Source organism: Rhinolophus sinicus, chromosome 1, assembly GCF_057876585.1.
Source record: "Rhinolophus sinicus isolate RSI-liver-muscle chromosome 1, RSI-T2T, whole genome shotgun sequence".
In the NCBI taxonomy this organism is placed as follows: domain Eukaryota; kingdom Metazoa; phylum Chordata; class Mammalia; order Chiroptera; family Rhinolophidae; genus Rhinolophus; species Rhinolophus sinicus.
Window position 1 is genome coordinate 107,858,374 of NC_142501.1, and position 17,024 is coordinate 107,875,397.

At 41.0% G+C, this 17,024-nt stretch overlaps 1 protein-coding gene across 3 annotated transcripts in view; it reads right to left on the bottom strand.

The window, feature by feature from the left end:
- SFMBT2 (Scm like with four mbt domains 2) overlaps positions 1–17,024 on the bottom strand; it is a 200,199-nt gene that overhangs the window by 171,477 nt on the left and 11,698 nt on the right. For all 3 annotated transcript variants that reach the window (XM_019738252.3, XM_019738251.3, XM_019738253.3), the window contains exon 2: positions 3,236–3,387. In XM_019738252.3, the coding sequence (XP_019593811.2) occupies positions 3,236–3,335 (100 nt within the window). In that variant the 5' untranslated portion in view covers positions 3,336–3,387. The remainder of the gene's footprint in view (positions 1–3,235; positions 3,388–17,024) is intronic.

Below are 17,024 nucleotides of genomic sequence, written 5' to 3' on the forward strand. Positions count from 1 at the left end.
CCCAATATTCCACAATAATAAAAAAAAAAAAGAATATTGACTCCTTTCCTTCCAGAATAGAAGAGACTGTGGACTCCAGTTCATATATTCTAATACCAGGGGGAAAAAAGAAAAATCAAGCCCACGTTTCCAGAATAATTTTTTTTTACTTAGGCTTGCCCAATCTAAATGTGCAATACTATTTTATCTACAGACTTCATCAGGAAATTACATTTAGCCAGCCTGGAAAAATAATGTCAAGGAATCCATTTATCAGTATGTCAACATAGTGTTTTGCTTGCTTTTATCAGAGCAACTGGGGAAGCCTAGAGCCCAGAAATCCAATTTTGGTCCATGTCCTCCTCAGTGTTTCTGTCCTTTCTGTCCGCTGGGAAGACCTTCTGTTGCTCTGCCCTTGCTTATCCCAGTGGTGTCTTCAAGGCTCCCAAAGGAGAAGTCGTTTTTCCACTGTGCCCATTTCGTTCACGGGACTCCGGTGTCAGCTATCAACCCCAACTCCTTAGGAAAAGAGGCAACACTGAAAACGAGAAAACTGTTAATGACATTCCGAGTCCTTGTTTTAAGCTGCAGCTTTCAGAGGGACGGATTGTGAGTGTAAGGACCGCAGCAGCTGGCCATGAGGCCCCAAGGAACCCAAGACACAAAACACCAGAAGCAGCCAGGTCAGACTTCCGTCTTTGGGCCCCGTGATTCAGTCCGAGAAGAGATGGAGGCACTTATGTGTAGTCACCTGTCAGGGAGACGCAGTCATGTGTCGCATAACACATGGGGAGAGGGGACGGGAGATGCGTGGAGGAAGAGAGCAAGAAAGAATGTGAGTGTGTATCCAGGGTGACTTCTCCCTGCGCTGAGGGCAGGCACGGCCCAGTGTTTCAGAGTTCAAGGCTGTAAGCCTCAGGATGACAGAGAGGAGATCCCAGCTCCAATGTGAGAGCCAAGGAACCGAACTTTGTCAACCAGCTGCCTCATCTGCTATTTCACTGGGTTGTGAAAGGATGAAATGATTCAACGCATGTAAAGTGTTCTTTGCAGAGAGTGACTCCCATGAACACAGGGTCATGTACCTATTGTCCCTCATTTGAGAGTCAATGTACAACCAGCTGAAGAATGCTGAAATTGACTTCTGCTCCAATCCGAGATGGAAATCTCATCTGAAATGCTTCCCGGGACAAGACCTTTGGCACCAAGACACCACCAGGCCCTAAGCATGTCACACTTGGTCCCAGAACCAAATATCCACACAACGGATGCCAGACAGAAGATACCGTGTTTCCCTGAAAATAAGACCTAGCCAAACAATCAGCTCTAATGTGTCTTTCGGAGCAAAAATTAATATAAGACCCAGTATTTTATTGTATTATATCATATCATATCGTATTATACTCGGTCTTATATTATAGTAACATAAGATCGGGTCTTATATTAATTTTTGCTCCAAAAGACGCATTAGAGCTGATTGTCCATATAGAGAAGAAGAAAAAAAAGGTTACATCCACTATCTAAAAACTGTTAAGATTAGAGCTATTAGAACTACTAGTTCCATTAAAGATATTAATACCTTGGCTGATTCAGACTTCCCAGCACATAGGAGCAAGGACCTGACACACACGATGGGCTTTCGGTGTGGCACAGCCCAGCCAGGGGCATAGGATTCTGGCACTCACACTTCCCCCTCCGTAAGATCACCCACAAAGAAATTCAGTACAAATCATTTTCCTGACACCGTATTATCGTTAATAAGTTTCAGAGTGTCCTTAAGCTAGAGAGACATACTGCAGCTGCCTGAAAAGGAAAACGTACACGCAGTTGGCTTTTGACCAGTTTTGAAAACATACTACTGAAAATGATGCTGTTATAGATGTCAGAGGTGTGCACAACAAAAATATGGTAAAAGTTCCGGGACTCCAAAAGGGAAAAAATAACCTCACTCAGCAAACGTAAGAAGGACTTTTTGAAAAAGCATAGCTACACTTAAATGAAAGTAGCATAATTAGGATGAACCTTCAGCCTATGGGACACGCCTTCTCAGAAAAAGGGCTCCCGTATTTCCACTGGGAGACGAAGATTAAGCTCTGCTTTTAGAAGTTTCCTCACTCCTACTTTATATATAGAAAAGTTGAAAGGGGGAGAATGAGCTGATTTTAAAGCAGATACTAACATCTTTCAGACAATTATTTCAGGGGGTTCCAGATTTTTTCCAGATAAAGATATAATCAGAGAAATGTAATCTAATAATTTCAATGATATCAAGCAACTGTAATTGCCATTGACAGGTCTCAGCAAAATTTGAAAACAAATTCCATGCCTTCTTTGGACTACGGTCAAATCTCCCACTGAATTAACAACTAACACTTTTGTACCCGAGTTCACCACAGCAAATGTTTATGATTCTGAGAGCTAAGTTGTCCTTAATAATTTGTTGTTATGGAATAGTGCAATCCTTAAAAAAAAATCTTTTAAAATTAAACTATTGTGTAAGTATTTAGAAAAAGATGCATTTGTAGATTCATTGGTTAAATATCAAAATTCAATCAGAGTGGTTTGGTTTGTTTTATTTTAGATTTCCAAAAGGGAGAAATACTTGACCACAAATTCAGAGGATGCAAATTTCTTTCCCACGATGCACTTTTCTGAAAGCTATTTAGTGAAGTGGCACCTATATCTGGGCACGTCTGCTGTCCCCTCTTTCCGGGTATGTGGCAGAGAATTCGATTATCCCACGTCCCACGCCATGGTGGAAACAGGTGACTGGTTCTGGTCAAGAGATTCTGAGCAAAAATGACACCTGTCTCTTCTCAGCTAGACCATTTAATTGCTCATTTGAGACCCTGCAGCTTTGATTCCCCTGTAACGACGAAGCCTGAGGCAGCGTGCCGAGATGGTGGCACTGCAGGTGGTGTCAGATAACTCAGGGGAACACAGCACCCACTGACGGTCTGAACTCGCATAGTATGAATGATTTATAAACACTTATGTGTAAGCCATTGAGATTTTGAAGTGATGTGTCATCTCATTATAACCTAGCCCACTCTGCCTAGTACACAGGTAATACTAATTTGAACCAAACTTTGCATAACTTTCAAGCTGCTATATGCTTATAAATAGGATAGCAAATCCTAGGACACAGGCAGTATGCAAGCTCTAGAAGCGATGCCCTACTGTTTCCTGAACATTTTCAGGAAGATATGGGTCAGGATATCACAAGGCCAAATGGGTCTAAAAAACAAAATGGTACCTGAATCAAGCTCTCCAGTGCCATTAGCTGAGCTCTGATGTGTCTCCAAGGGAGAAGACGAAGGGTCTTGCATATTGGAAACTGACAAACTGCTCTCCATTCCTAAGGTATAAGGATCTTCTTCTCTTAATTCATCCTGCAGGAAGAATTACCTAGGGGCAACCAACAAAGAAAAACATTCAAGCACTTTAATTATATTCACTTGTTTTTAAACTCTCCAAAAAGAACAGCATCCTATCAGGGTTACTACCACTTCATTATAATGTGCAGAGCGCAATGTAATGACAACAGAAAATATCAGAAATCAAGACTGAAAAGAACAAGTCTACTGAAGGTCAACAACAAAGGTCACAGATGAGCAAAACCATCAGTTTTCTACAGGTCACTATCACCACTGAGATGGACACATTTTTTCATCAACAAATAGAATCTATGTTTCAATGCCCAATCTACACTGGTAACGTTGGCAAAACATTCCACCACTCGTCTGTTTCCACCTCTCTCACTCGATGCTGCGAAGCAGCTAGCACATCTGAGCTTCAGCATTCCCACACACAGGTAGGGAAGATGTCTGGTGTGTCCCAAGCAATCGGTACCAAAAACAGTTGAAATATCGATGTTTGCAAATAATGTGCTTTCTGACCATTTTGACTTTTCCTGTAATAGCATGGCTATTCCACCTTTGCATTCTGACATGACTCATAACAGGTTAAAAATTATTGTCAGTTCTCACAGAATCCTACAGTCTAGTTCATTTATGTCCTAGCCCATGAAATACCCAGGCGCAGTCATTACTAAGTGTCAGCCACTCACAGCTCTGGTGGTTAAGACACAGCCGTATGTGGGATTTTTCAATCTTTAATTCATTCAGTGTTTGCTTTTATTTCACATGTAGATAAAAGTTTAAATCAGCAAAAGGACAAAGACAGATGAAGAAAAAGAACAGTACATCGATAGCTATATAGGTAGCATATTTTGCCACATACTGGTAAAGTATCTTTTAAGAATACTATGCCCTTCTTCACACACACACACACACACACACACACTCACACACACATACATTTTGGTGCTCTTCCATTTATTTTCCTGAAATATATTTTGAAGTTTTGTCGAAATTAAAGGAATACTTAGGCCTAAATAGAAACTGAGGGTTTGGGGGTATTTTTTAGTAACTCAAAAAGAAAAAAAAAGAAGTTGTATCACTAGTGAATCATTTGATGAGTTTAGTTTCTGAAAGTTTCATTGGAAACCCCACCAAGTAAAGGAACCCATTTAATGGACAGATGGGTTCTAAAACCATTTAAAATAGAGGACGCTGGCAAACCGCCATTATAAAATTGAGGCTGGCTAATTTTACCACCTGGACTTCAGGTTGCCAAAACAGCCCACATGAAAATGGGCAGAAGTGCACTCTCCTAAAAGCACTCCTTCCCCATTCCTATTGGGACATGACAGGAATTTGTGAGCAGCCATGTTTCTAGAGATTTCCTCCCCATGGGGCTATACACAGCAGAGGGAGGGGCTGCCAGGGCGACTGCAAGCTCTTGCCCCCTATGCCTGGATTTCACAGTGGGTAGTAGCAGCACGCACCAGTTTATCTCTACTGCCACTGGTAGTTAAGGAGCCATCGCTGATGCAATCTGAAGAGAAAGTACTTGTTGGGGAGTAAGTGTGGCCATCGAAACAAATACCCAACAATCCACAAGCATCCACTGAGAGAATGCTCAGATGCAGCACCGGAATGTCACAAAGTGTACACCCACACCGTGTCCACAATGGCAGGAAGTGTGATTGTGACTTTACACTTCACTCCATCACTGAGACGGGTACAACGCCACTGTCTCCAGGGGCTACAAGACAGCCTGGGCAAAGAAAGAGGAAGAGGGCAGCATGTTCTGTGCCTTCCCCACAGCTCTCCACTGAGGAATCCAGGAACTGCCAAGAACTTGAAGGAGAGAAGGACACGCGACTAAAGAAAAAAAGACAGGAGGTGGAATACTCGAAGCAAAGAAAACACCACAGACTGCCATAATAGAGATTACATCCTAATCGGGAAACATGTCAATAAATCCAAAGATTAGTAAATCATATGGTAGGTTAGAAGGTGACATGTGCTGTCAGAGAAACTATAGTAAAGATGGAGAGAAGATACAGGTGAGCGAGGCAGAGGGGAATGACCACCTAGATGATGGCCGGGGAAGACCTGAAAAAGTGGTATTTGAACAAAGACTTGAGGGTCAAGTAGGGAGACAGGCTGAACCCGGATGAGAGGAGAATGAATGGTTTGCCCAAACAAGGACCTGACCTGTGTTTCCCTCTGCAGGCAGGAGCAGACACCGCAGGATTTCATTCCAGGAAGTGAAATGATCAGCTTTGTTCTAGAAAAATGACTCTGCCAGACAGATGGGCAGACAGGGGCAAGACCGAATGGAACCAGAGGCTAAAAACAACATGCCAATGAAGGTCTGAACTAAGACAGTAGAGGAGAAAAGAAGGAAACAAGGCCGTTCCGTATTTGAAAGGTACACTCCACAGAACATGGTACAAACAACCCAAGAATCTCCCAATATTAACAAAACGCAATCTTTTCACAGCATGTACTCAGGTTCCTAGAATAAATTACTTCACTTGCCACAGCAAGCTCTCAGCCACTAATGGAACCTAAGCAGAACCTATGCAGAAAATAAGTAATTCTAGGGGGGAGTATATTAAATAAGAGAATGACAAACCATTTCACAGAAATTTACTTTTGACGGAATTCAGGGGTAGGCAAAATTGTCGCTGACCGGCAACAACTGATCCACAACTTTGCAAAATAAAAACAGGATTTTAAAAGGCAAATCCTTTTCCTAACTACAACACCCTAATCATGACCACCCCTAAAAAACGGCTATTTTTAAAAGGAAACGTATTTCCTCTGATTCTTAAAATATATGTAACTTCAAGCCTGAAGGTAAAAGTGTCTATTCATGAAAGCAGCATTTTTTCCCAAAGACATGAAAAGAAGGCTCGGGAGACAGGGGTTTTAAAGGGTCACTTCCTGTTTTGTACAATATACTTTGTGATCTTATACCAACTTAATTGTACTATAATTGGTTCCTCTTGTCTCTAAAGTTGTTGAACAACAGAATTATAGTGCTGGAACTTCTTAAAGTGGTCTTGGCCCAGTGACAAGAACCATGAACTTGGAGAGGAAGGAACAACAAGGCCACTAGCTGTGTGACCTATGCAAATTATTTAATATCTCGATTCCTCAAACTTCTTCTCATCAGGTAAACAAGAAGGCTTGATTAGATGCAATCAATGGCCCTTTTCAAATCTACAATTCTATGACTCTACCAGGGTTTTTTAGTATGAATTGCGTATTTTCTGCATTCAGATTATGTTGATCTGAACCAAATACAATAAGCACCCACCTCTTATCATTTGCAGGTTATACAAAGAAGATACCCATTTTAGCTCAGGCTAGATAAAAATTTGTTAGGAAGGAAATGGGTAAGGAAGAACACTCATTAGATATTCTAAAACTAATTAGAAATTACTAGAAGTGTATTTCCTACTTTGAATTACCTCTAGACCAGCAAGGTCCAATAGAACTTTCTAGACCTACACGGTCCAATTTGGTAACCACTAGCCACAGCCACACATGGCTACTGAGTACTTGGAATGCAGCTAGTGTGAACGAGGATCTCAATTTTAATTTTAATTAATTTTCATGCCAAAGCCATACATGGCTCATGGCTGCCACATTAGCACAGCGACTAGACCACTGTGTAGGTAAGCCAGAGTATATGATATTTGGACCACATCCTAAATAACCATCAATTCTTGGCTCTCTTAAAAAGTTTTAATTTAATAATAGCAAGCTAGGTAAAAAGAACATAGGAATTTTTAAACCTCAGAAACTTCAAAAGGAGCCTTCAGTTTCCCCATCAAATTCCATAAATCTTTCACAGCAAACTTCCTAATGTAGTAGGTTTTTACTGAAAGCGCTGCCTTTTTGTATGACTACAATTTCAAAGAAGAAGCAAGCTTAGAAGCTAAATTATGTGCGTCATATTAAGATTATTTCCTTTTTTCATTCATCTATAAATTCAAGAAAATCATTCCACCTCAAAAATTGTAAGCTGGCAAAATATTTTTCTGTTAAAGGAAAAAAAAACAAAAAACTCCATGAATGTTATTCCTGTGAAGTATCAATGGATTATCTGACAATACTAAAGAGGAAAAAAGTTTGCCAAAATTTTTATGACTCCTCAATGATTCAATTTTCCCCATGTGCCTCTAGCCAGACACTATAAAAAGGTAACCGGGAGACTGTAAAATAAGACATTGATTTAAATGCACCAAATCAATCATTTTAAATAGAACTCAAGGGTAACAATACAAATACCAAAAGGAAAGCCACCCGAATGAGTGGCACAGTTAAACCTCACGTAATTCTGTGTCAGGACAAGTGACAAGACACTGTCCCAGGTGACAGCAAAATTTATTTTGGCAAATCACGCGTCACAGTATCACTTTTTCAATAATGTTTATTTTTTTCCATAAAAAGGTATACACACACTCTGTAGAACACTTAACGAATAAACTTATAAAGGAACAAATTTAAACTACTAGTATTTCTAACACCCAGGGAAAATCACTTTTATGTTTATAGTATCTCCTCCTGATAGCTTCTCTGTGGATTTTTTTTTTTTTTTTAGTTCATATCGAATTTAGAATTTTCATTCATTTTTCACTTAACATGACATAGAAAGCATTTCCCCAAGTCATTCAAATTCTTTGAAAACATGACTGGAAATGGCTGCATGCCCATCTGGAGAACTAAGGGTCCAGATTAGAGACTCTGGTATCCTGCCTGTTGCTGCCATCCTTTCTCTCCTCTGCTCCTCTGTATTCTTTTTTTTCTGTTTTTCCTGGGAATGCTCAGGGCAACTGGACTGTCTGTACTTATACGTGATGGTACCAAGGGACTGAACCTCATAAGCATGTACAGGGGTGTGAGTTGTTCCCTAGTGACCCTGCAAAGAGCCCCTCCCCCACTAACTTGTTCAGTTGGCATGTGGAGTCTCCTTTTCTTTTCACACCAACCTGTCCCCCTTTTCCTACCCCACAGCTCTATTCTGCCTAAGTTGCCAACAGTGTCACTGAGTAGTGGGGTGTGTGATGGTTTTGGCATGGCTTCTTCAGTATGAAAGGGGACACTCTTTATTCACTCTGCAGGGATGACGTGTATAGCCACTGGAAGGTAAAAATAGTGGTGTGATTACTGAACCAAAGAAATTTATGGTGTGCAACGTGGGTATTTTATTTTGCATTTCGTTAAAGGATTAAATGTTTTTCTCCTGTTGAAAAAAGAAAGATGGCATAATTTTTGTTATAATACAAATAAGGTAATTTATTTACCATTCCCTTACGGCTGACCATTTAGTTGCTTTTTATTTTTCACCATCATAAACGGTGCCGTGACGATCAACCATAAATCCTATTATATTTCAGAGGTTTCCTTCGTGTAGAATCTTAGAGTTAATGAGTATGGGGCTGAATGCAGGACTTTTACAAGCCTCACGACACATACCTCTAAAACGCTATCCGGCCTGCTGTTCTCCCTTACACTGTGACCGGCAGTGGGTGACAGAATCTGTCCAACCCCAACAAATAATGTTTCCTTTCACCTTTTTCAACTTGGTATTCAAAAAGTAGTGTCCCACCATGGCAATCCACAATCCTCACGGGACACCTCTGTTCACATCCTTCCCACCTTTTACTTCTGTGGGTATTTTGTGTAATTTTTAAGAGCTCTGCATATTTTATCTCACAAAACAACTGCAAACATTTTCCCCAATTTGCCCTTTAGTGGTTCCTTTCGATACATGAAATGTGAGTTGTTTTATTTTTTTAACTTGGCCAAATCTATCGATTCACTTTATTTCTTCTAAAAATTGTCTTCCTAACACGACTTCCCCCGCCCTAAGACACCGGAAGTCTAACTTCTCTGGGGTTTCACGGTTTACATTTAACACATGAGCAACTGGTGCTCGAATATCATGCAAGGTGCAGCTCTGAGCCGATCTTCCCCTCCCGTAGTTAATGATCCAGTCCTGTACTGGGATTAGTGTATATTAAATTCCTACTCATACAAGGCTACGTTTCAGGGCACCAACTTTAATTATAAGAAAAGTCCATGGAAGTTGAACTCTGAGTACTGTTCACACATCCCTCTTAGCTCAGCACTCAAGAAACCTGGGGTCATGATTAAGGTAGGCTGATGAAGGGATGACAATACTTTGCATGGCTGGGAACCCAGTCCCTTAGGACGTGACCATCATCAGGCATTCTACAGTGGACAAAACGTATCTGAAAGTACCCAGACGTAGAAGTGACTGTGCATCAGGGACTGTTAAATGTCCTTCTCCCACCCCCGATATCCCATTTCTCTTTGTCTACATTGAGGAGTAAACGGCTAACCAAAATAAACACTGCTCGGCTGTCCTTGTAGTTCGATGTGGTTGCACCACTATGACCTGGCGGGGGGGTGGGGGTGGGGGTCTTGTGGAATGAATATGCTCAACTACAAGGTCACACCCTTTAGTGGAAGGGACATGCCTTTGCATTCACCCCCAGAGCCCCCTGGATCAGACAGAGTACCCCACGAATACTGAAACAAAAGAGAAGAGCGCTTGGTTCTACAGTCAGCTACAGACTACTACCTCAGAGAGAAATTAGCTTCTATCTTGTACGAGGTCTGACAATTAAGTTCACGAACTCATCCTAGAAAAAGTGCTACATACCTCAAGCTGAATATCACTACGGTCACCTTCGAAGGACTCCCCTTGGGAAGCTATGTACTGATGCCAGCGCCTAGTCCACCTTTCAAAGCAATTTTGGAACTCGTTTTCTGGAATGGCCATCAGAGCTGTCGTCGTATTACCCAGGATGTCCTGAATGTCATCAAAATGTCTTCCTTTAAATATTTCCTTTATCTTTGGGTAAAAAAAAGAAGTCATTGGGGGCCAGATCAGGTGAGTAAGGGAGGGTGTTCCAATAGTTATTTGTTTACTGGCTCAAAACTCCCTCACAGACAGTGCTGTGTGAGCTGATGCATTGTCGTAATGCAAGAGCCATGAATTGTTGGCGAAAAGTTCAGGTCATCTAACTTTTTCATGCAGCCTGTTCAGCACTTCCAAATACTCAATTTGGTTAAGTGTTTGTCCAGTTGGTACAAATTCATAATGAATAATCGCTCTGGTATCAGAAAAGGCTAGCAACATCATTGCAACAAGTTCGCAAACTTAATTGTCAGACCTCATATACCATCTAACTTGGGGTCCCTGATACACAGCCAATTCCAAATCCCACAAATACACCCTAGAAGGGCTGTCTGTGCTCCTTTTTAATAAGCTTGTAATTTCTATGTTTAGATTGATATTATTGAACCCAATTTTTATCCAAAAGACTACCTTTTGCTCTAGGTTTTTATCCAAAGACTGTATCAATAATGCCAAACACTGTCTTTGGTTTCTTAAAAAAAAAAAAAATCACAGTTCACAACCAATGCTCACCAAGGTGCCTAAACCTGGAGGATGATGCCTGTAGGGAAAGGAAAGAGGTCCCCTTCGCTGTGGAGAATCCAGGCTGAGCCTAACCTCTAAAGAAGTGAAGGGGTCACCATTTCCTATAACATCATCAACTCTTTCAGTGGTTCTCAAGCTTTAAGGTACAGCAGAATCATCTGGAGGACTTGTCAACACTCAGTCTGCTGGGCCCCACCTCCAGAATCTCCAGTTCAGTAGGTCTGAGGTGATGCCTAATTATTTGTATTTCTAACAAGTTCCCAGGTGGTGCTTGAAGCTGCTCCAGCGACTATACTCTGAGAACTACTGCTTTGTGAAAAAGAGATTTTGGTCTGGGTTGCTTAGAAAGATAAAAGTCGTTCTTTATTTAAAAGTACCTATCATAGGTATACTAGAAAACACAATATTTCTGCAAAATCATTTAAATGTGGAGAGAGGAGGTTGATCTCTCTCTCTCTCTCTCTCTCTCTCTCTCTCTCTCTCTCTCTCTCTCTCTCTCTCTCTTCCTTCACACACACACACCCTTATCCTCCTAATAGATACGACTGCAGGGTCAGGGCTCTATAAAGACGTCACAGTGGAACCATGCGGCATTCTATGATTACTTTTCCCTTTTCCTACACAACTTCTGGAGTTACTGATGGTCTCATTTTTTTCACATCCTTAGTCTTCTACATACTTAGTAGAACCCATTCAAATCCAACTTTCCCATCAAAATCTGTCTAAATCTCCTCTAGATAAAGTGAGATATGTAGGTATTTTATTAGTGTCATCTTGAAGCAGTTTCTACCAGGGCTTTCTCCTCTGCTCTAATTTAGACTAACTACATTCTGTGCCTGGTACACAGATGCTATCCTGAGATCTCGCTTCACCTTTCTTTGCAAGATGTCCCCTTTTCTGTGTCCCATGCTTTCTTAGATCTCAGCTTTCTCCCTCCTTTTTGATGGAGCACATTCTCCAATAGGTTCCTAAGAGAGGTTTTAGGTACAAAACGTGTGAGGCCTTGTATGGTTAAAAATGTCTTTAAGCTACTCACACATTTTAACCAATAGTTTTGGTAAGTAAAAAAAAAAAAATTCTAAGTTGGACAAACATCCTCTTTCAGAATTTTGAGGGTTTCCCTCCAGTGTCTTCTGGCTTCCAGTGTTGAGAAGTCTGATACCATCCTCATTATTGGATCTTTTGATATTCTGTGATATTCTGAAACGTCACAAAGATGTGTCAAGTAGCGATCTGCCTGTGGCTTGGGGACCCTAGCGACTTCTTTCAAGACTGAAATTCTCCCAACATTGAAAACTGTTCTTCAGTTCTAGGATTTTTTCTCGAATTATTGCTAATCTCCTCATCTCCGTTTTCCCTGTCTCATTCTAATATTTATTCAGATGCTGGGCCTCCATAATCTCCTCCTTTTTCCCTTTTACTTTCTACCATTTTATTTTTTTAATCTCCATCTAGGCTATTTTTTCAACTGCCTCTTCTAACTTTTATGAACTTTTATAATTTAATTTCAAAAAGCTCTTTCTAGGGACTTCTGGTCAATATGGCAGAGTAGATGAATGCTGTGCTTGCTTCCTCCCATGACCACATCAAAATTACAAGTAAATTATAGAACCACCACCCTTGAAAACCACCAGAAGACTAGATGAACGGAACTCCTACAACTAAGGAGATAAAGAAGAAACCATGTCAAGACTGCCAGGAGGGGCAGAGATGTGGAACAGGCTGGTCCCACACCCACATGTGGTGGTTAAGAATCAGGAGCTACATCTTGGCTGCAAAGGCCCCCCTGAGAATTAAGGGGTCCCAGCCCCACATCAGGTTCCCAAGTGCCAGGAAGAGGAGCCCCTACAACAGCTGGCTGTGAAAATCGGCAGGAACTTAGTCCTGGTGAAACAGGGCTGCTGGAATCCCAGGCGTCCTCTTAAAGGGCCCATGCACACACTCACTCGCTCGCAAACACTTGCCCTAAGCTCCAGAGAAGCACTTCAAAAAAGCACCAGGGACATACATGGAAGAACTGAACTGTCTGATGTCAGGGTAAGGGCTGAAGGGGCAGCTCTCTCCCAGACAGAAGTGCTGCCAAGTGCCACTGTTCCTTTGTTGAGCTCTCCCCCACCCCCTCAGTCGAGTCTCCATCAACCTGGCTAACACCACTCTCCCCACCCTGGTGATTCCCTGAAACACTGCCGCACCCAACACACCACCAGCCGGATCCTCTTTCAGCAGCTGTTCCACACAAGCGACCAACCTCACCTACACTGTGGACTTTTCTAACATCTCTCAAAGGTTCACAAGCTCCAAACAAGCAGCAGCTGGCCTTGGCATGCCCTGTACCTCTTTCTAAATGGCCCAGAACCCAGCACAAGTGCCAGCTGGCCTCAGTTTGCAGCATAATGTCTCCCAGGTGCCTCTAAACTCAGCACAAGCAGCTGCCAACCACAGATCACTTTGTAGCTCCTACCTGGTGACCCCGGGCCAGGCAAAGGCGGCGTCTGACCTGGGTCTGTATCAGAGCCTCTCCCAAGAGGCTCCAGAACCAACATACCTGGTGGCCAGCTTCAGCTCACACCAGAGCACCAACCAATTAACTCCACAAACAACACACCCAAAGGATAGACTCGGCAGGCACCAGAGCCCTGCTAAAACAAATGTAGCTCAGTGTGGTCAGTTTCTGCATCACAGCTCCTCCACTGTAGTCATGGCCAGGCCTCACAGCCAATCAGCCATAGGGTCAACCCACAGATGTGCCAACAGCAATCAAGGCTTAACAACAGGAGGCCACATACAACTCACACAAAGAACATCTCTGGAGCACCTGGCTCAGGTGACCAGAGACTGCACCACTGGGCCCCACAAGAAACCAACCACATAAGGCCACCCTACCAAGCTCTATCTAATACACAGATAGAAACAAACATAGGGAGGCAGCCAAAATGAGGAGACAAAGAAACATGTCCCAAATGAAAGAACAGGACAAAATTCCAGAAAAAGAACTAAACGAAACAGACGCAAGCAATCCACCATATACAAAGTTCAAAACACTGGTTATAAGGATGCTAGATGAACTTAGGGGAAGAATAGATGAACTCAGCGAGAACTTACACAAAGAGAGAGAGCCAGTCAGAAAATAAACACACAATAACTGAAATAAAGAATACATTTGATGGAATCAATAGCAGATTAAATGAAGCAGAGGACTGAATCAATGATTTGCAAGATAAAGTAGCAGAAAACACCAATCAGAACAGCGAAAAGGAAAAACAAAATCCAAAAAAAAAAAAAAAAAAAAAAATGAGCATAGTTTAAGGGGCTCCTGGGGCAACGCTAAGGGTACCAATATTCGCACCATAGGAGTACTGGACGGAGAATAGAGAGAGCAAGGGATTTGCTCTCTGTTTGAAGAGAGAACCTGTTTGAAGAAATAATGACTGAAAACTTCCCTATCCTGGAAAAGGAAATGAACATTCAAATCCAGAAAGCAGAGAAAGTCCCAAACAAGATGAATCCAGAGGCCCACACCAAGACACATCATAATTAAAATACCCAAGGTTATAGACAAAGAGAAAATCTTAAAAGCAGCAAGAGAAAAGCAGTTAGTTACCTGCTCCCTAAGACTGTCAATTGATTTCTCAACAGAAAGTTTGCAGGCAAGAAGAGACAGGCACGAAATTTTCAAAGTGATGAAAAACAAGGACCTACAACCAAGATTACTCTACCAGCAATATTATCATTTAGAATCGAAGGAGAAATAAAGAGCTTCCCAGACAAGAAAAAGCTAAAGGAGTTCATCACCACCAAACCATATTACAAGAAATGTTAAAGGGGCTTCTTTAAGAAGAAGAAAAAAAAAGATCAAAAATAGGAATAATAAAATGACAATAACTACATACCTATTAACAATTACTTTAAATGTTAATGGATTAAATGCTCCAATCAAAAAACACAGGATGGCTGAATGGACAAGAAAACAAGACCTATACATATGCTTTCAGTTCCAAAGACACACACAGACTGAAAGTAAAGGGATGGGAAACAATATTTCATACAAGTGGAAACAAACAAACAAAAAGCTGGTGTAGCAATACTTATATCAGACAAAAAGACTTTAAAACAAATGCTCTAGCTATGGACAAAGACGGACATTTTACAATGATAAAGGGATCAATCCAACAACAGAATATAATCCTTGTAAACATTTATGCACCCAACATAGGAGCACCTAAATATATAAAGCAAATATTGACACCATTATTTACAATAGCCAACGTACAAAAGAAACTTAAGTCTACATCGATAGATGATTGCATAAAGATGTGGCACACTGATACAATGGAATATTACTCCGCCATAAGAAAAAGAATGAAATCTTACCACTTGCAAGAATATGTATGGACCTAGAGGGTATTACACTAAGTGAAATAAGTCAGACAGAAAAAGACAAATACCATATGATGTCACTTATATGTGGGATCTAAAAACAAAATAAATGAACAAACAATACGGAAACAAACTCATAGATACAGAGAACTGATGGTTGCCAGATGGGAGGGGGCTTCGGAGGCTGGGTGAAAAAGGTGAAGGGATTAAGAATTATAAATTGGCAGTTACAAAACAGTCACAGGGATGTACAGTACAGTATAGAGAATATAGTCAATACTATTTTAATAATTATATATGGTGCCAGATGGATACAAGACTTAATCAGAGGATCACTTCATATGTTATGTCTAACTACGAGGCTGTACATCTGAAATTAATGTCAACTATAATTGAATGTCAACTGTAATTGAAAAAAATTTTTTAATTAAAAAAAAAATCTCTTACTAATTCTCATAATATTCCCTTTTCCATCCTATCCTATTCTTGTTACATGGATGCACAATCTTCTATTATGTCCTGCCGACTATTGTGTGTGTTTTTTATATTTTTCTTATCTCCCTCATAAGAAAATTGTTCTCTATTTATAGTTTTGGTCTCTACTTTTTATATTAGCTGCCTTCCTCAGAAGTCTGGTAATACTTCGGGGTTTCTCATATTTAAAAGTGGGGAATTAGAAGGCTGACTGGCAGGCATCTCTGAGCACAGGGGTGTAGGCTATGGGGGATCACTGTATAGAGACCTGCTGGGTCAACCCAAGAGGAAACCCCAACGTGCACATCTTTAAATCTTTGCTCTAGGGTTGTCATGTTACACAGAAAAGGATTCTCCCACATTCTAATATGTAAGGGCCGGGGGTATCTGCCTACCATCACTGGTTCAGAATTGAGCATCCTAAATAGACACAGTCACTTTCTTCCCTGAGATTAGCCAAGTGTAGACGCTAAGAGAGAAGATCTCCCTCTTAAATCCAAAGCAAAAAAGATGTGTCCAGCTCCAGCTCCAGATTTCTAGTTATGAGTCCATAAATTCTCTTCCCTCCTGAAGCCAGTGCTAATATCTTTTCACCTTGATTTTGTTGTATTAGACGTGGTACATGTTAAACTCTCATTGTGCAACCAGAGTTTGAAATCATCCAAACTCAGACAAAAAGTAAAACTGTATATAACAAAGCTACCTTAGCATTAGAAGTCATTCCTGTCTCCCTCTACTACTGAAAGGCAAGCTCCCGAATTCTTACTATTCAGAAGGGTTCACAATCTTGTAAGCTGTATTGTTTAATAGTGATAAAGGAAATGTTGCATCTATTTTTCAAGTTTCCCAATTATCCAGATCTTTCAAACTGATCTGCCTTAAAGGAGTTCAACAAACTCGCAGTTTTGCTACTCTGAAATGGGAAAAGGCTTGCAGTTGTTTGGGTTTTTTAATTAGGATTTTTTATTTACATGATTCAGAAAACGGGGTATTCCCCAATGGCAGATGAAATGTGAAGGAGTATTCTAAGCAGCTTATGGAATTCCACTCGTGCTCTTGCTGCCCCTGGAAATCCAGCCTGTCTAAATCACAGTGGAAACTGCCTCATTTCACAGCCCAGGAATTTCAAAGTGAGCACAGAACACCTAAGCTAAGCCATTTCACAATATTTCAATCAAAATGGAAAATCTCAGAGGATTCTGAAGGATGCACAACCAAATTTCTTACCAAAACCTGATCTCTCAAAAATGACTGCTTCCATCTTCGTAAGAAGCAACATGCAAATGACAGCCTGGGATCACAAGAGTATCTGCAAGAACCATATTTGTAAATGACTTTGAAGATGAAAAGCAGTGCTA